Here is a 20,328-nt window from a genome sequence, read left to right on the forward strand (position 1 = left end):
TTTGCCCTATTTCCTTTCTTGTACATGGGCTTAATAATTCCTAATTTCAAGCAGTTTGGAAATTCACATTGCTGTAAACACGTATTTATTAAATATGTCAGAGGAGCAGTAATGAAATTCTTTAGCTCTTTACCCATTTCATTTTTATTTGTTTCAAGAAAATTCACATTTTATAGACAAGCCCAAACCTTAACCCAAGTACATATTATGGATGAATAAAATAATTTGTAGTGCTGGGATATGATCAAGGTTGACAATTGTGATATGAAATATTGAAGAATATAAAACATAGATGATCTACTTACTTACAATATACAATACATTTTAAGGGATGACTAAAATATGAATATATAAAGTGTAAAATATATGAAATATATAAAACGTCAATGTATAGAATGTCAAATGAATGAAATACAGATAAATGTATGGAAATATAATGTTACAATAAAAATCAGAAATTATATTCAGTCACTGTGATTATCTATGAACAAATGCCGATTTTCAGCGATCAACTGAGTGAATTGTTCTAGACAAATTTTTATTATATTACATAATAGATCCATTACAAAATTCACACATTTTTTCAAAAATAAGCGGTGGCATTCCATACATGTCTCCGGTTTTTTATTCTTGAGTCCCATAATGAGAGTACTCTGATATCATCAGGTGTAGTTGGTATGAAAAATATAGAATATCGTTTCTATTAAACGTACCACTGTATACTATGTTAAATCCTGTCATTTAATATATTTCCGTTCAATGAATGTTGAATGTTTCAGATAGTAAGGCTTCTATTCTGTCGATGACTTCAGAACATATTTTTGTGGTAACACACAAGTCACTACTTCTATTTGATTTTTAAAGTTTTTACATATGTGATTATTGTTATTTGCTTTTAAATTTCAAATGTAAAGCCAAACATGTGTTGCTACAAACATATTGTATTATGTAACTTAGTCAAATAAATATTATTATTATATCAAATAGGAAATAGCTTTGGGAACTGATTTAGAAAAATAACAAGCTGATCAAAATTCTTTCTGATGTATAATATTCTAAGCTTATTATTATATAAATTCTGAGAACACCTCATTGAATTCATTTATATGTTATTTATAAGCTGTTCAGTTATTATTTCGTGGTTATAATTTGCAATACAAGAATCCATTAGATTTTATGAGATTTCAACGAAACAATTCTTTCATTAACTTAGTTTTCGAGAATTAATTCACAGAATACAAATTATATTATGTGCGATTAAAGATTCACTGCTTAACGGAATTCTTTCTATTAAACGGTTTGTTTCTTCTCGCTATATCTTTGGTGGATATTTTAGATTTGCGCTGATGTTTTTGGAGTGAGATGAATGATTGGATCCACTTAGGAGGGTGAAAGTTATCATGAAGCAGTTTGTATTTTGGATATATTGCTTTCAGTGTCTTCTTTTAATAGCGATTCGTCCGGAGGTGGTGTTCCAGGGTCGCTATGCGGTTTTGAACTGTAGTAAGATTAAATTTTTTCTTTTTGTTTTATAAGATCAGTTGCCGTAAATATTTTATTATTCATATAAAGTTTGTTTCTATAATAAAGCAGTTATCATTTTTATTTTCTTTTGCCAAGTATAAATGCTTCCTCAATGTTTTACGATACACTTTTTGTTGCTTAGTCATGTCCTGAGCTATACTTATTTGATTTTCTTTCAATTTAATGGTGTTTTTCTATACTGTGTTTTTTTAAAGAACGAAGTGAATTCAACTTCCACTGGGCTCTCGTATGTATTTCCTAGGGGAATATATTATTTAAGTCACTTTCGTCACAATTTTTTATTAAATCGTTTTTTCCTGCCTGTATAACCCAAAGATTATGATATTATTTTTCTTTTGAATCTTTTCTAGAATTTCAACTTTGTTTCTCAGATCTTCATTTTCCTTCTCTGCTCCAAGTAGGCGGCGACGGTTGATTTCTTCTATCTTCAGTAATTTTTGCTTCAATAGATTTCACCTCCTGTTGCCGTTTTTAATATACAGATTGAAGTTGTTCATTCGTGATATCTGCCATTTGGAGTTTTATGGTTAGCTTTACTTCTCTTTTATTGGAGACCATGAAAAACCATGAATAGAAATATTCAATGTGTGAGAGCACCTTCAGCTCCAGAGATAAATTATTAGTGACAAAAAAAAGTAATGTTTTAAGGGACTCGGCCGCATATATTTCTGTTGAAGGTATCGATTTACATCCTGTTATTGCGTATTGTAGATAATTTGTACATACAATTTTCAGTTCAAGTCACCAATTATAGTTTCATAAACTTGCTGTCACAACTTCACAAACACAACTGCATTTTTTCTACTCAATAAACCGTATTTTAATCAGGCCACTCCCTCAAGCGTTCACTCACTCACACTCATCAGTTGAACTGCAGATTGAACAGTTTTCGGGATCTAGAGATCCGAGACTGAAGTCACCACAGAAAATTATTTTTAGTCTTTGTACAGTGCGTACGTAAATTCTCCATCCCCTTTGGCCCCCTTTTGAACGGGGCAAGATATCATAGTCGGAAAAAATTTGTATGAAAAGGAATAATTTCCAGTACTTACAAGGAAAAATAATGATTCACAAGGCGCTATAAACTTTATTTTTCAAGTGATCCTTCACTCGAAAAGTATTTTGATCCTCTATACAACGACCTTTACTGTTTTGAGTTTTGATAACCGGTTGCGGAGTAATTAATGTATGGATTAGAGATCAGGAAAAATGATCGATTGTAACGTTGCAAGCAAAAGGGGATTGAAACAGATCCAAAGTTAGTTATCACAGGTTACAAAGTGTTTGTAATGTGTTAGAAAAATTGTTCACGTATTCAGAATGAAATTGAACCAAAGTATTTGACAAAAAAGCGAATTTCTGTTTTATATCCAATTTAGGATTTTTTTGTGATTGACTATGTAGATGAGAATCCACACTGTTTTACCCTAGTGACAGAGAGTATTGTGCTTGCTTAACAGCTGTCACTATTGATACTGAGAACTCACTTCATTTCATTACATATCAATTTGCTCCAGATCTTTAGACAAAACAGGAGCAATATTCATTCACGCCGAAGCCAGCCGTAACTTTCATGAGGCAGAATGGGTGTTCAATGCTAGATTTTCTGATAAACTGATCTGCCGAAAATAACTCGGGGAATTGGTTGGAACATTTCAAACAAATGGAAGGGTAGCTAGAGAAGCTGGAAGAAAATATATTTCGGACGTGAAACAGATAGAAATTGTTGGGTCTGTGGTGAATAATCCACCGCAGTCCATGACAACAGAAATACCTCAACCCCATAAACTGAAGATATTACACAAAACAAATGAAGATGGCCCTGAGAGAAGATTGCAGTTTTATGATGTCTGTCAGAAAATGTGCAATATTGGTAATACATAAACCCACATATTTTTTGAGAAGGTCACACTCAAGTTACTGAGAAATGTCTGGGCAGGAATATTGGAAAATCATATTGTTGGTTACATAAATCTAGAGAAAAACCTGACTGGTGATTTATATTTGGACATTCTTCGAAACCTTGTTCATACACAGATTCAAGAAATTGTGGCCAACAATCGAAATTAATCCTAAAATCTAGTTGTTTTCCAACAAGATGGCGCCCCTCCACATTTTTTCAGGCCTGCAAGAAATTGGTTGAATCAGTTATACCCTGGCATGTGTGGATTAGTAGGCGTGGTAAGTTGGAATGGCCTGCTTGTTCCCCAGATTTGCCTCATCTCCTTTTTTATGAGGTTATATCGAGCCAAAAGTTTATTTTACGCAGCCTGGGACAATACTGAGAATTTAGAGAGAGAACTGCCGAAACTTGTGTTAGCGTTACCCCAGAAATATTCCAAAATGTTAGAAATGAGTTCGTAAATACACGGTGTTTCTGTCATGAGGTTCAACGAGAACATTTCCTCAAATTATTTTTTTTTATATATGAGATGAATAATAACGAGATTGAAATAAAATGCTATCGTTTTATGCCCTTGAAATTAGGAGGTTTCTATTACAAAAAATGTAACTTATTTATTTCTCTTTTTAATGAAATTTTATTTAAAAAAATCTGACATAGGGTAGCAGAGTTACGGAATTGCTAGTCTCCAATTAATACACCAATAACTCTGCAATCGGTTACTCAAATTCAAAATAGTAAAGGCCTTTGTATAGAGAATTGAAATACCTTTCATATGAAATGTCACAAGACCCCCGCTTTCCATTTGAAAAAATAATAGCCGCACACAATGATTCCATTTTATAAAAATCTTTGCCTTTGATATCTTGTCCAGTGAATGTTGAATACTTCTGCAAATATAGAAAATGTAAGTAAATTTCGAATTTTTTGTTTTTTCCTTTAAGGTATTGAAAAAGCTAGAGTCGACTTTTGGTATCATTCAATGACAACATTTGGTATTTGTTGTGAAAAACTAAATGTTTGACTGTTGACCTGTAAGAAGAAAAATGCATTCTGCAATCAAATGCATATTTCATCGTTATGTTCAAGCTAATATTCAAATGTGTTTCATTAGTAACTTCTATTAATTTAATCCATTTCCTCACCTTGTGTTGAAAATTATCAGTAAGCAAGCTGGCAATATCAGAACTACTCAAGAAGGTCATCCCACTTTCAACCAAGATATTTCTTTCAGGTTTTTAAATGACTTCATTTAGCTGAGCCTTTGTTATACATGGAAATATGATCTTGCTTAGATAAAAGACATTCTAACCAAATTAAAGAAAATAAAATAATTATATATCTTAAAAAAAAAAACTTAGAATTGGATAACTGAAACTTTTAGGAACGAAAGGATGCTTTTGTTCTGGGAAAGGTGTTTTCAATAGAATTACTACCTAATGACTGATAATTCAAAAAAATGGCGAGCTATTCCGGATACAATTTGAATTCTTTCATTAAAAAATCACTACTTATAAAAAAATCTACACAGGATTCAATAACTAAGAAAATCCATATGCAACCTAGGATGGTATTTTTGGCCCATTTACTAATAAAGATATATCCATTTTCATTTACTGCGTCGGTAATTAAAAATGAAGTCAATAAAATGCAAAATCAATATATCTTATATTGTTATTACCTGAAATTGAATGGAAAAGAAAAAAATATCGTTCTTCTAAAAAAATTGTATTATTTTGAGCATGGTTCATTTTTGTAGATTATTGATTTTGAATAAAAGAGGCAGAACATATTCATTTTTGTTAGAAACTATCTTTTTAACAAAGAACCATCTTCTTCAAAATTAGAACTTACTTCGGGAAATGAAATACTAGAAATTCCCACGTGGCAAGTTTCTTCATCATCTTGGTGGAATTCATCAAATTCAACTCCACTTTCAACTTTTGCAAATACAAAGTTGCTAACAGTTTCTTCAGATTTTTTTTTAATGTACTCTGTTTTTATTACAGACTGTTTCACTGTTTCTGCTGACAATTTTTCTATGTCTGCGAATGAAACATAGTCATATGTCAAGTCAATTTGTAAGACTGAGTCATCTTCATCTTTTTTTTCAAGACTTTCCTGACGCTCTTCAGTAACATCAGACTCCTCGATTTTGCTTACAGCATTTGTATCCATCTTTAAAAACTTCTTCATGAAGGAAATTAAAGTCCTGTCTACTTCGCTACCGACACTTTTATCGGCCCATGTTCTTTCTGCACGCTTACGCAAGTGATACCACATAGATCTAACTGCATTCATTGATCTACTATAGCCTGCATCCATGAACTTTTTGTAAATCTCAGGCCAAATGTCATCTTCTCTTCCGTTTTTGAATACCAAATCTCCATAATTCATGACAGCCGATATGAGAGCCTGAATTTCGTCTGTGGTCCAAGGTTTCTTCCTGAAAATTGAAAAGCAATTTACCTGATTGTTAGTTTTTTTAAATGATTCCAAAATAAGGACCTTCATTCATCATTTACTTGGTGAAAAAATATTTATTATTTAAAAAAATATTTTGAACTAACTCTAGTTCATTCCAGTAAAGGTTTTCAAAATGTTCATCATTCACTTCATGACAATAATGAAGTTTGTATACAAATTCATTTCTTACATTATAGAGTGTTCCTGGGGAGCACCTCTTATTCTAACCATGAGTTTTGGAATAGACTGCAGTATTGTTACGTTTACTTTCCATCTAGTCACTTTCAAACTATCCCTAGCTTGCTAAAACGAAACATCATTGAAAACCAGACCACTAGATCACCTGATATGATGTCTCCAGATGCTTTTGAAGAGATACATGACATCTGAAGTGTACGATACACAACCGCAAATCATTTTCAAAACTCGTTTAAAGAAAAAGGGTTACCTATTTGCAACGAAATTACCCCGGAAACATTTCATAATGTAGGAAATAAATTTGTAAACGGACTTCATTATTGCCGGGGAGCGAACAGGTAAACATTTTGAACATTTATTGGGTTGAACTAGAATGAGTTTTGAATAATTTTTTCTTCAATATTGATATTTATAGTTTGTTTGCAGGTTCTTAAAACCAATATATAACAAAAATGAAAAAATATTGGATAGATATAGTGTCCGACCGAAACTTCGGTTTCGGTCGTTTCGGCAAAAAAACGGGTTTCGGTTTCGGCGGCAAATCTGCCGAAACTACGACCGAAACCGAAACTGCATTCGGGAGTTCTCACGCTGTGATCGGTCATGTTCGGCACCTTGAATTTCATACATATTGTGATATTAGGTAACAACTTAATTGAGTAATTTTATGAATAGCATGGAGTTTTTTCCAATAACACACCGTTAATTTAACACCTCAGTTTAACACTCCAATAATATTCATTACTACACCAGAGGTTCCAAACAGTGCATCACAAGTAATTTAATGTTTAATATTTTTGAAAAACCATTAATAATATTCAAAAGAAGAATCTACACCTACTCAAATAAACACCTCACCTATTTCAAGTATTTTTAAAGTGCAATTTAAATTTTTTCTTAAATAAGGGGTTGTTATGTTGATTTGTTGATTATCAAAAAGTAAAAATGTCAAAGACTGCATAACGTGATTTAAAGATAAAAAAAAAAGACTGACTGATTATAAGAACGTTTTCTTTATTTTTCCCTCAAAACATAATCCTTGTGGGGAAGTTTCGGTTTCGGCCGAAACTGAGACCGTTGCCGAAATTCGGTTTCGGTCGTAAAAACCAGTTTAGGTCAGACACTAGATAGATAATTGAAATACCTATCAAACCAGGTATCACAGATTCCCTTTTTATTGAAAAAAAAAAAGATGGTAGTACCCTCTCGATAACGAGTCATGCAACACTATAGTCTTTCTTATCAAATAGTAACAATAGGTATATTTTTATGCAATTTTTTAAAAATTTGATATCTTGTCCAGTTCAAAAGTAAAGAGGAGGAGGAATATTTATGTCCACACTGTATATTTGTATGTATACATATATGACTAATTATGAAACTGAATCTACTGTTAAAACTCATGTTAAATGACAATTCATATTAATTTTGTTTTAACCGGCAACCCTGCGAGGTGCCTTCTGTGAAATAAATAATGCATTTTTTGTGAAGTAGATAAGATGGTCGATTTGAATGTAATGTAAAAAGCAGTGTACAAGCAATTGTCATTCGATAGACTATTATATATCTACAGTCAAAATTTTCATCAAAAACAGATTATACAGTCAATCAGTTCAAACATAAAAAAAATTGGTCAGTTCGAGACGGATTCTATTTGAATCAATCATAGAAATAAATCATGAAATAAATTATATTTCGTTTTTTCGTTTATTTACCTACATTCAACCGCTGGAATTCAACGATTCTATTCGAAAAAAGGAACTGGGACCCAGCAGGGATGTTAAACAAATTGGCAACAATTCGGTGAGCCGGTTTTCATTATTCATTTCTTATCAACCTTTACAATTTTTCCTCATTTGCAATTTCGAGTTTTATTAGTCATTACTTACAGTACTATTTTACAATTATCTTAAAGAATTACGGCTATTAATTACATTGTTTAGTGAAATGTTGGAAGATATCTCAGCTCTTAAAAGAAAGAGGGGTGTTATTAAAAATAAAATAGGAAATTGTGAAAAATTTGTAAATAGTATTGAAGGTTCTGCTCCAGAAAATAGGGCAGGTTTAATCAAAACTAAACTTCGATTCAAAAATTATGAACCATTTTGCGAGAGTTGTGGTTTTATTGTTTATGCTTCGTGTCATAGACACTCAACATAGGTAGAGTATGAGCCACCTCGTCGACTTGATTTCATACGATGGCCCAAACTCGCCGTACTCCATACCTTCAGATCGCTCGAATTACCCTCTCTATAGTGCGGAAACGGGTACACCAGAGAAGATGGATGGGTAACTCAAAACGTCGTAAGTATGCCACAATACTAAAACTCCTGTTTGGAATCGAGCGGCTGTTCCTAAATAGGTGGGATTTTCTTTGGTCAACTAGATGATTTATTCTAAGCAAACTGAAACACAAGTCAGCGTACGTTTTAACATTTATTAAATAGGAAATAACTTAATACTGTGTTCACAAACTACTTTAATCAAGAGCAACAGCTGTTTCATAAGCTTTCGACATATAGCGTCAAAAGTATTTAACTATATAAACAATAACATGTACTTTAACATTAACATCGATCAACAAATACGCCAGTTTACTTAATTTTGACAACTCAGGAAAACCAAAGACCCGGCATTGGATTATTTCAAAGAGTTTAAGCAGCTTGTCGAAATACAAATAGGGCAGAAGCTTAAGTGTCTACGCTCAGATAATGGTGGGGAGTTTTGTGGAAATGATTTTGAGTCATACCTCAAAAAGGAGGGCATAGTACATCAAAGGACGAACCCTCATACACCTGAACAAAACGGAATGAGAACGGTTATAGAAAAGGCCAGGTGTTTATTATTCGAGGCTGACTTATCAAAGATATTCTGGGCTGAGGCGGTCAACACAGCCATATATCTGAGAAATAGGTGCATCGCCCGAGGTTTTGACTATAAAACACCATATGAGCTATGGTATGGCCATAAACCAGATATCAGTAACATTAGAATTTTTGGCAGTGAAACTATGATGCATATCCCAAAAGCCAAAAGGCTTAAGTGGGACAAGAAGTCCAAGAAAATGATACTGGTTGGATTCGGGGACAGCACGAAGGGATATAGGCTGTATGACCCTATTAAAAAGGAGGTTGTCTTCAGTCGAGATGTCCTTATCAATGAGAAAGAAAATCTTGATGTGATCATCAGCCATGACAGTTCAGACAAAACTGAATCTGAAGACCAAGAAGGCCCAGACTCAGTGGGGGAAAGTCTAGATGGGAGTTTTGTGAGCTTGAAGTCAGATGGCGATGATGAACCTGTGATTCCAAGAAGATCAGAGAAAGTAAAGTTTCCAAATACAAGGCTGGAAGATTATGTCACCTATATGTGTCAGAGTGACATAAACATGGAGGATGTGCCATTGAGTGTCAAGGAGGCCTTGTCGCGACCAGACAAAGAAAAGTGGTGGCAAGCCATGATGGACGAGATGCAGTCATTCGATGAGAATGATACATGGGACCTTGTCGATGTGCCAAGCCGTGGAACTGTGGTGGAATCAAAATGGGTGTTCAAGATTAAATGTGATTCTGATAGTGACCCTGTGTACCGTGCAAGGTTAGTCGCGAAGGGGTTTACACAGAAACCAGGACTGGACTATGATGAAACATTCTCACCTGTGGTTAGACACAGTACTATTTGCATGCTTTTTGGTTTATCAGTGAAATTAGGTTTGGAAGTTTTTCACTTAGATGTCAAAACAGCTTTTTTGAATGGCTACCTTGAAGAAAATGTTTATATGAGACAACCGGAAGGCTTTGTACTTGAGGGTTCAGAGAACAAGGTATGCAAATTGAAAAAATCTGTTTATGGTCTCAAACAGAGTAGTAGAGCATGGAATAAAAGGGTTGATAAGGTGTTACTAAAAATTGATTACTCTAAGTCTAAATATGAGCCGTGTCTTTACATTAAAAAATGTAATGAATTTTCAACTGTCGTTGTCCTGTACGTAGATGATTTTTTTGTTTTTGGCAATAATTTCAAAGAAATTGAGTTTTTAAAATGTCATTTAGGCAGCTACTTTCAGATTAAAGATTTAGGGGAGGCTAGACAGATATTGGGGGTAAGAATATGACGAGAAAACGGTCCAATTAAGTTAGATCAGGAGGGTTATATTGATCAAGTCTTAAAGAGGTTTGACATGATTAATTGTAACAGTGTTGCCACACCTATAGAAGTGAATTTAGGTTTAGAGGCGAGTAAATTAAAATCTGATGGTACTTGTGATGTTAAAATACCATACCAACGATTAATTGGTAGTTTGATGTATATTGCAGTTTTGACACGCCCAGATATAGCTTACTCAGTTAGTTTTTTGAGTCAATTTAATTCATGTTATACAGAGACCCACTGGAAGAGTGCTAAGAGGTTGTTAAGATACCTGCAAGGCATGAAGTCTAAATGTTTGACTTTTACAGAAAATGGTTGCAGTTTAGAAGGGTATTCAGACTCTGATTGGGGTTCTAATAAATTAGATAGAAAATCCTACACTGGTTTTTTGTTTAAGTTAGCGGGAGGCGTCATTTCCTGGAAAAGTTTTAAGCAAAAGAGTACAGCCCTCAGTAGTACAGAGGCTGAGTACATGGCAATGAGCGAAGCGGCTAAAGAAGCCATTTATCTAAAAAATTTACATGGGGAGCTTAATGAAGAATTGGATAGTACTTTGATTTTATATGTAGACAATCAGTCAGCCCAAAAATTGGCATCAAATCCAATACTTCATTCACGCTCAAAGCACATAGATGTCCGATACCATTTTGTTAGGGAAACAGTAGCTAACAATATTATTAAACTGAAATATTTAGCGTCAGCAGATATGATTGCATATATTTTGACTAAGAGTTTGCCAACTGTTAAGCACAACAAATCTGTTTCTCAACTAGGTCTAGTGTAAAACATTACACTTTGATATGTCTAGGTCACCTGTCTTAATGTTTATTATCTTTGTAGTCATTGTATGTCTATTTTTAATAAGTGGGGGTGTTGTATTAATATTAAAAATAGAGCATATGACGCCATCTATTGAACATCTTAGTTAACCGAAGCAGACAGTTCGGGTCGTGTGTGTAGCGCTCTGCTTGTCGGTAGTAGGAAACTAAGTTATCGATCGTGTTTTTCCTGTAATCGGTAATAGGTTTTACGTCAAACTTCAGTTCAGTGCCATGTCACATATATCTGATATAAAAGAAAACAGAACACGAGCAAACAGTTTTTCATTTATACAGTTTTTCCAACACATTTTCATGGTAATTGACCTGCTAAAAACAACAAATTTGAACCAATGTATAATCATCGTTCTCTAATACACTTTTAAGAAGATCACTTGTACATACTTAAATCTTTTTAAAATCTGTTTTTCCGTTAACCAGCTGACGCACCCCTACAAACGACAACCCTCAGAAGTCGAAACTTGTGCAAGCTAAGGATTAACGAGGTCTTACCTTTTAATGTGTGATTCCTTAATTTGAAGAAACAATTTTGATGGCTTTACAGATCACCGAAGACCGAAGAAACAGTATTTACCTTTTACATTAAAATCACAATCGACAAACAAACGGAAATTATGGTATTTCGAATAGATTTTCGGGGAGAGGCTTCTGCTTTCAGAATTAAACAACATTACACATTATTTATCGAAGGAAGATTCATTTGTTTACTGTGCTTATACTCACATAAGGACAATTTCAAAATAATGATATGAGTTTTCATATTCATAGCTCGACAATATTACATCATTTCTTTTATCTTCTTTGTTTGCACGACTAACACTTATTCAAATTACTTCCGATTCGAAAACTGATCGCTTTTCTTTAACTTACACATTTATTTTCACGTAATTACTTACCAGAGCATTTTCAATTCTATGGGCACACTAGATTAATTACATTTTTCTTTTATTAACTTCGCGTATTTACACTTTCACTAACGGAGGTAGTTTCATCTTGAAGGTTCACTCTAGACTGTCTTCAATGAGGATCTAATGCCGTATTTATAGCACGAATAATGGCGTAATTGTCCAAACACCTGCATATTGCAGCTGTTGTTAACAAACATCAGCGGCCGGCTACTTCCTTTGATTACCGCGGAATTCCGACCTCATTAATTATCGACGGAACGTTTGTGGTGACAGCTTAATGATTATTATACCAATACCACTATTTTTTTTCCGCGCTATATTTTTTTTTTCCAAATAGAAAGGGGGCCTTGTGACATTCTTGTGACATTTCATATGAAAGGTATTTCAATTCTTCATATGATGACATTAATTTTTTCGATTTCATAAACCGGCTAAAGAGTTATTGATGTTTGAATTTGCAACTAAGAATTTCATAGCATTTAATTTTTTTTAACCTCGTTATTATTTATCTTATACATGAAAAAATCATTGGAGCAAATGTTCTTCTCCTTCAACTTCATGACAATGAAATAGTCTAACATTTTGCTATGTAATTTTTAGGGTAATTATGTCTTACACTTATCTTATTGTCCTAGGTTGCGTAGCATAAACTTTCAATTTGATATAGCCCCAAAGAAAAATCCGGTGAACGAGCAGGCCAACAAACCACGCCTACCAATCCATATGCCTGGATATGTCTGATCCAACCAATATCAGAATCAATAATGACAGTTGTCAAGCTAACACCATACATGGTGTGGATTTTCATCTACAAAGTTGATCACAAAAAAAACCTAAATCGAATCAACAAAAACGCGCTTCTCTGTCGAATACTTTATTTCAATTTTATTCTAAATACGATTCATTTTCGTGAACAATTTTTTTCTCTTATACATTATTGTGTGAGCTGTGACATTATCTGTTTCAATCTCCAATTCATACACCAATAACTCCACAACCGGTTATCCAAATTCAAAACAGTAAGGGTCGTTGTATAGAGAATGTAAATACTTTTTAAACAAAGGGAAAGAATTTATAGTGCCCTCTCTGCGAATGGTGATGTCACACCATTGGCTTTTTATCAAAAACTATTAAAAAGTGATACCTTTTCATACAAATTTTGTCGACTTTGATATCTTGCCCCGTTCAAAAAATAAAAGGGGTTGAGGGGACTATTTATGTCGGCACTGTATAAACAAACATTTACTTCAAAAATTATCATTGATGAAATAGCGTTTAATATGGTTAGTACTAAGAAATGAAGATTTTGTAATTATTTTCATTCCTCTGTCTTTTCAATGTTCATTATCTTTAAGTGGATTTTTTTATGTTTTGAATGAATTTATTTCTGCCTTGAAGTATTCATGGGTTAGTTACTAAACAAAAAAGAACAAAAATAGATCAAGAATCAGGAGATATGGCTAGTACCCTTATAGTGTTGTGAGATATTTAATTTTTTTGGCTTGGTTTCCTAACGCTTTTTTTTCATCAATTCAAAAAGTATAGAGAAATCCTTGAAGAATCAATACTCACTTTAGATGATTACTGTTACTTTCACCAACTTTATCACTTTCAGTGTCACTCTGTTCCATGCTCGATGTTGGAAGCTGTGAAATACGATCGCTTTTCTGAAGATTTTTGACTTCCTGTATCAGTAATGAATCTCCATTAGTGTGTTTGTTCGAAGCTTCTGTCATTAAATTCAGAACTTCCATATCTAAACTTGTTGCAGAATGGTTATGTTTGTTTCTAGAAGCATCGCATATCATCTTAGACCATAAGGCATCAACTTCTTCCAGTGTAAAATCTTTATAACCTCCAGCCTCAAAAATTTTTTTGGTTATCGCAGACCAGTGAACAGATGATGGATTTTCCTTGTACATTTCATCAGATGTTTTTCTCAATAGCTTGACTAACAATAATCCTTCTTCTTCGGACAAGCTAGTTGAAAAGTTCTTAAGTTTTTTACCAGAGGTAAGTGTCACATAACTTAATCTTTTTTTTGAGTCTTTGGAAGTATTTGGCAGTGATTCAATTTGTTTCATGGAACTGAAAAAAAATATTGATTATTTTTCAATATTGAATGTTTGGGCAAATTCAATTTAATTACATCTGTCAATGGCATAAGTCTTTGATAATTATTTTTTAAAGTATTTATTTGAACATGAGATCATAATGAATATTACTGGAGTTTTTTCCCCACACCTCGACACGTGTTTCGATCACCAATTAATCATCTTCAAGAGGAAGATTACGGTTTAAGTTTAAGTTAAGATTAAACTTAAACCGTAATCTTCCTCTTGAAGATGATCACTTGGTGATCGAAACACGTGTCGAGGTGTTAAAAATAACGATTTGGTGTTGGTAAAAACCTCCAGTAATATTCATTACTACACCAAAGGTTCCAAACAGTGCATCATAAATGAGATCACAAAACGGAAAAGTGTCTATTTATTTCAATGTATTTTCTAGGTTGCACTTCTCATGTATAATAAAGATGATGAAATCTACTTTCACAATATCAAAAATTTAAAACACTATCTTATTACTAGTTATAGCTTCCCACCATTTTACAGTTAATAAAACCCCTCTTTCCAAATGCCTTATTGAGCCACATACACATTATGGCATACCATTATGGGGGACCTGTAATAGACAATATTCAACTTTTGTTATACAAAATGTGCTATTCAATATATTTTTTTAATGAAATGAGGTATATTCAGATATGTATGAGGTATATTCAGATATAAATTCCAGAGATGTAGCTGCAGCAGTATTTTGTGACCTAAAAAAGGCTTTTGACTGTGTAGACCACAAAATACTTTTGCGGAAACTACATTGCTACGGCTGTGAGGGAGTTACTTTGGATTGGTTCGAATCCTACCTAACTGGGCGCAGTCAAGTCGTAAAAAGTGATATAACTTCAAAATATATTAATATAGATTATGGAGTGCCACAAGGATCGGTTTTGGGACCCACTCTTTTTCTTCTATATATCAATGATTTACTGTGTATAAACACTTCTGGAAAAATTACCTTATTTGCAGACGACACCACCATTTTATGGCATAGTAATACTGTTGAAGATCTGAATAATAAGATAATCAGAGATATTAATGTAATCCAGTCTTGGTGCGACTCGAATCTTCTCTCTTTTAATATAAAAAAAAACAAATACAACTTTAAAATGTACTTTAGAAGATATGCCTCTAGAAAATGAGAAGATTGAAAATGAAGATTGCACAAAATTTTTGGCCCTTTACATTGACAGTAAATTGAAGTTTGAAGCACACGTCAACCAATTGAAGAATAAAATCTCATCAGGGTGCTATGCAATGAGAATTATTTCAAGGGAACTTGGTACTGCCACGGCTATGAACGCATATTATGCATTACTTGAATCTCAACTGAGATATGCCATTCCTTTCTGGGGGGTATGTAACTCTAGTCTGCTAGATTCAGTACTTAAACTGCAAAAGAGAGCCATTAGATATGTGTTCAAACTAGGACTGCGCAATTCATGTAGGCAGTTATTTGCAGAAAAAAATATATTGACAGTTGTGGCTCTCTTTGTAATGGAAACTGCGTGTCTTATACACAAACATAGGTCAAAATTTGAATATATTTCTTCATGTCATAGCACTCGCCTAAAATCTAAAAATAATTTCAAATTACCATTGCCTTCTTCATCCCTAGTAAAGGACTCCATTTTCTATAACGGTGTTAAAATGCATAATCACTTACCGTCTCATTTAAGAAATAGCCACGATAGTATTGACAGCTTTAGAAAATACACAAATAAACTTCTCGCGAGCAGACCCTATTATAGTTTGCAAGAATTTTACAATGATAACTTCCAGTGAAATTGTGAACTGTCATCTGTTATTTATTGCGGGTACTGTATAGCATACTCAATTAGACTGTTAAATTATAAGTCGTAAAATTGACAAAATGTTCAAATAACATTTTATGACTGATATTTTATTTATTCATTGACACTTATTATATTGAATAAAATGTATAATTGATAAATGTATATGTTTATATACTGCTGGTTTATATAACAATTTTATTTTTATTTTATTTAATTTATATTTTACACTTGTGTGTTTTTGCCTAAATTTTATTTCTATACGTGTATATTCTACTTTGTCAACAAAACAAGAGTTTTTTCGACAATAAAGTATATTTTGATTGATTGAACACTTTTGTCTAATTCACATCAGTTATAACTAGTTATAACTAGAAATTAGACGAAAGTGTTTTCATTCATTTCATTAAAGTGATAATGAATTTCCACAGAATAAACAAGTCATCAATTACACTGCTTTTCAATATATTGTAAAGTGAGGCTAAGAGTACTCATATGAAGTGTTATTAAAAGAGCATACATTTCTTATACTAGCATATTTTTTCATCTTGGAAACTGTGTGCTTAATACACAAAAATTAAGTCTAATATGAATTAGTCTCAGATCCACCCACCAAAATAATAATTTCAGTGTACTCCGTTCTTAAGCAAGTAATTGAAAAAATGATTAATGTACAGCTTTTTTTAAGGATAAAACACAAACACTACAGGGAAATATTTAAGGCGCTGTATGAGCGGTGCCTGTGCGAAAGTAGCGATTCATATTGGCTTCTTCGATTGACGACTTGTTTATTTTGTGGAAATTCATGTTCACTGAGGATACACTACAAAAACACACTTTTGTCTATTTTCCACTATATTTCTTTATTGTTGACCGGTTTCGGCTATTATAGCCGGGTATAATAGCCGAAACCGGTCAACAATAAAGAAATATAGTGGAAAATAGACAAAAGTGTGTTTTTGTAGTGTATCCTCAGTGATTCATATTGGACTTGACTCGCTGGAGAATAAATCCATTAGAAAAAACGTTCTCAGGATGTTTATTCCACATGAACGCAGTTCTCCAAATGAAAGAGTTCTTAAATAGTGAAGTTCAAGGTGTACTGAGTTGAACCTAAAAACTATCAGCAGCCACAGCCTGTTGCGATTTCTGATATGTACTGCTCTTGGTGGAATCAAATGTGCCAAGTCATTTGAACGCTTCCCGTAAAAGTATCTATAGAAAAATCCCCCAACCTTTCTTCAATGTTCCAGACTAGCAAGATTGCAAGTGATGTTTGCATCTCCAATCAGGCAGATGGCTCTTTTCTGGATGGAATCCAGCAGCTTCGGGGTATGCTTAGGGGCGGAGCTCCATACATGATAAAAATACTCCAAGGAAGGTCTGATTCGAGCTTTATGAAGCATCAAAAGTTGCTGACGTGTGTACACTTTTCTGGTTCGGAACAGTGTTCCAAGGTTTTGCGAAGCAGCCTATGCAATTCTAGTGTTATGATTGTTTCAAGACATATTGTTGTCCATTTCAACCCCCAACAAACTTATCGAAGCAGGAAGCGGAATTGTTTGTCCTGACATTATATCTGGTTCGGAGACATTTATTTATCTTTTTGGAGAAAACTGATGCCTGGGTTTTTGTGGCATTGAATTGAACGTGGTTAGTTTCACCCTAATTCGAAATCACTTCTAGATCCTCATTAAGATATGCAACCTCCTGCTGCCGGTGAACATGTGCATTCGCAGCCGACGTCCTGGAATCCAAATGGAATGACGAGACAAAGTATGCTGTGGTCAGCAAAGTAATATACTAGATTCTTCGTTTTTTTTCAAAAAGTCGTTGATATCCAATAAAAAGAGGGTTGGAGACAATATGGATCCCTGGGGGACACCAGCGTTGATGGTAAGTTTGTGGAGAGCAAATCGTTGAGGTGTAGTTTTTGAAATTGATGGTAAGTATTCGAGAAATATCCATCGACGGCCACTTGCAGGAAACGTTTTTTCAGAAAGCTGGAGCCATAGCATCAAAGTTTGGCCAGCAAACGGGTATAGAACTATCCTTTTCTGTACAACTTATGGGCGGGGAGGTTATGGAGAGTTTGTTTACATTTGAAGTAAGCTGGACCATAAAACAGTGGCGGTTGGTTTAGTTGATAATCGGAGGGATATAATATATTTATGAAATAAATCATTTCAGGTGAAAATGTATTCTGTTCAAATAGTTCCTACTCTAATTTATTATCAATGATTAAGGAAATGAGGCCAGTTTTTCTACCACCTACTAGATTTTTATTTATGTATGGCTTGATAATAAAGCGCGTGGTTTACTGGGTTGAAATCAAATTATTTCCAATGTACTATGTTCTTCGTTTGATCTTCGTCTTGAAGATTATCACTCGGTGATCAAAACACGTGTCGAGGTGTTAAAATAACGTTTTGGTGTTGGGAAAACACTCCAGTAATATTCATAACTACCCCAAAGGTTCCAAACAGTGCATAATAAGTCAATCAAGATATGTCAGCAAACATCAACTTAAGTACTTGTTTTTTTTTTGGATAACCTCACCTATTCATTTCTAAGAGATAATAATAGTATTGGCAATATCAATCATCAAGGATCAGCTGATGACTGAAATTATAAAAATATTGACTATTGGTACCATCTGGGGGCAATGTCAGAACTACCCCATTTGGTCTGCAACAATTTCTGAAACGAAAGCACATCCCAGCATCCACTTGTGTATAGTCATACATTTATGCAAGATACCTCACAGATAATAGTCTTGCAGATGCTTTCAAATGTGTATGTAAATATCGTTATGTTCAATACTAACAATATTAGCAATAGAAAAAACTTGAACATAGCTCTTAAACAAATCTTTCCAATTAGTAAATTTACGAACCTTCTGATATTAACTGAAAAAAATCAACCTCTAGATCAAAAGCTGATAAGCTCTCTAAAAAATAAAATAGGTATATTCAGAAAAAATAACATTAATATTTCTCTTCAATTCTTAATAGATGGACAAAAAATAGGAAGCAAAATGAAGATGCTAGGATTGATTAAAGATTATTTTTTTAATCATAGACGTAACATTGTTCTTAAGACAGTATTGATTGATGTTCATGTTTTTTCTGATGCTAATAAAGAAAGTCATTTCACAGAAACTGTTTGCTCTATACGAAATGATTCTTTTTTAGAGTCACACCGGATGACGAACTACCTAACATAATAACTCATGAAAACAAATTATCTATGTTGTTATTGAATATTCAATCTCTTAGAAATAAGGTAGATGAACTGCTGCTATTTCTACAAAAAACAAAATTTCCTCATTTCATCTTATTAACGGAACACTGGCTCTATCCACAAGAAAACTGTTACTTAGAAAGTTATATCATAGCCTCCAAGTTTTGCAGAACTAAATCTATCCATGGAGGAACTATGATCCTTATAAACAAAGAATTTTCTGATGCATTTATAATACAAGAAATATCCAAATTCGATAAACTTCTCGTAGAACAGGTTTTTGAATTTTCATTGGTCCATTGCAAAAGATATAATTTTTACATTTTATACATATACAGAACTCCAAATTCGAATCTGGATATATTTCTAATAAACCTTGAAACCATCCTGTCTAAGATTCCTGTAAATTCTAAAATTATTTTGGCAGGTGATCTTAATATTAATTTCACTGATGAAACCTCATTTTCTGATTCCTTGAAAGCTCTCTTAAATTCTTTTAATTTAAAAATGATTGTCAGGCAGCCAACTCGAATATCAAAATTTTTCAAAAGTATCATTGACTATGTTTGTGTGAATTTTGATGATGAAACTACTCAAACTCAAGTTATACCTTCAGGTCTTTCTGACCATGAAGCTATTTTCACATACTTTTCATTAGGTTGTGATTTTAATAAAAATAGGTTGAGGCAGAGATACGGCAGACGCTATACAAGAAACAACTTTATCAAGTACCAAGACTTCACTGATAAAATGAATTGGAATAATGATTTGTATTCTCTTGACCCTCTAACTGTATACCACACCAACATAAGTGAAGCGCTTGAACATTGTTTTCCCATACAAAAAATCAAAGAAAAAAACAAAAAGAGCTGGATCACTAAAGGAATTAAAATATCTGCCATGAATATGAAAGCACTGCACATGATTAGAAAATATACTTCCAGTGAAGTCTTCCAACAATATTTTAATAATTACCGCAAACTGTACAGATTAATCATTAATAGAGCGAAAGAAAAGTATTACTGTGAAAAAATTTCTACATCGTCAAACAAATCTAAAGAAAACTGGGCCATAGTCAATGAGCTAAGGGGAAAGACAAACATACTTCCAATTCAATTGGAGATTGATCCAAATTCTCTCAACAATTTTTATTGCACAATAGCA

General features: G+C 33.4%; 1 protein-coding gene across 5 annotated transcripts in view; it reads right to left on the reverse strand.

Annotated features, from left to right (window-relative positions):
• LOC111517468 (uncharacterized) overlaps positions 1-20,328 on the reverse strand; it is a 95,553-nt gene that overhangs the window by 13,294 nt on the left and 61,931 nt on the right. For all 5 annotated transcript variants that reach the window (XM_074183626.1, XM_074183624.1, XM_023173635.2 and 2 more), the window contains exons 11-12: positions 13,581-14,096; positions 5,303-5,894 (exon numbers count right to left, since the gene is read on the reverse strand). In XM_074183626.1, coding sequence (XP_074039727.1) covers positions 5,303-5,894; positions 13,581-14,096 — 1,108 coding nt within the window. The remainder of the gene's footprint in view (positions 1-5,302; positions 5,895-13,580; positions 14,097-20,328) is intronic.

This window comes from Leptinotarsa decemlineata, unplaced genomic scaffold (assembly GCF_025532065.1).
Source record: "Leptinotarsa decemlineata unplaced genomic scaffold, Ldec_3_MD MMD2_tig00026340_RagTag_RagTag, whole genome shotgun sequence".
In the NCBI taxonomy this organism is placed as follows: domain Eukaryota; kingdom Metazoa; phylum Arthropoda; class Insecta; order Coleoptera; family Chrysomelidae; genus Leptinotarsa; species Leptinotarsa decemlineata.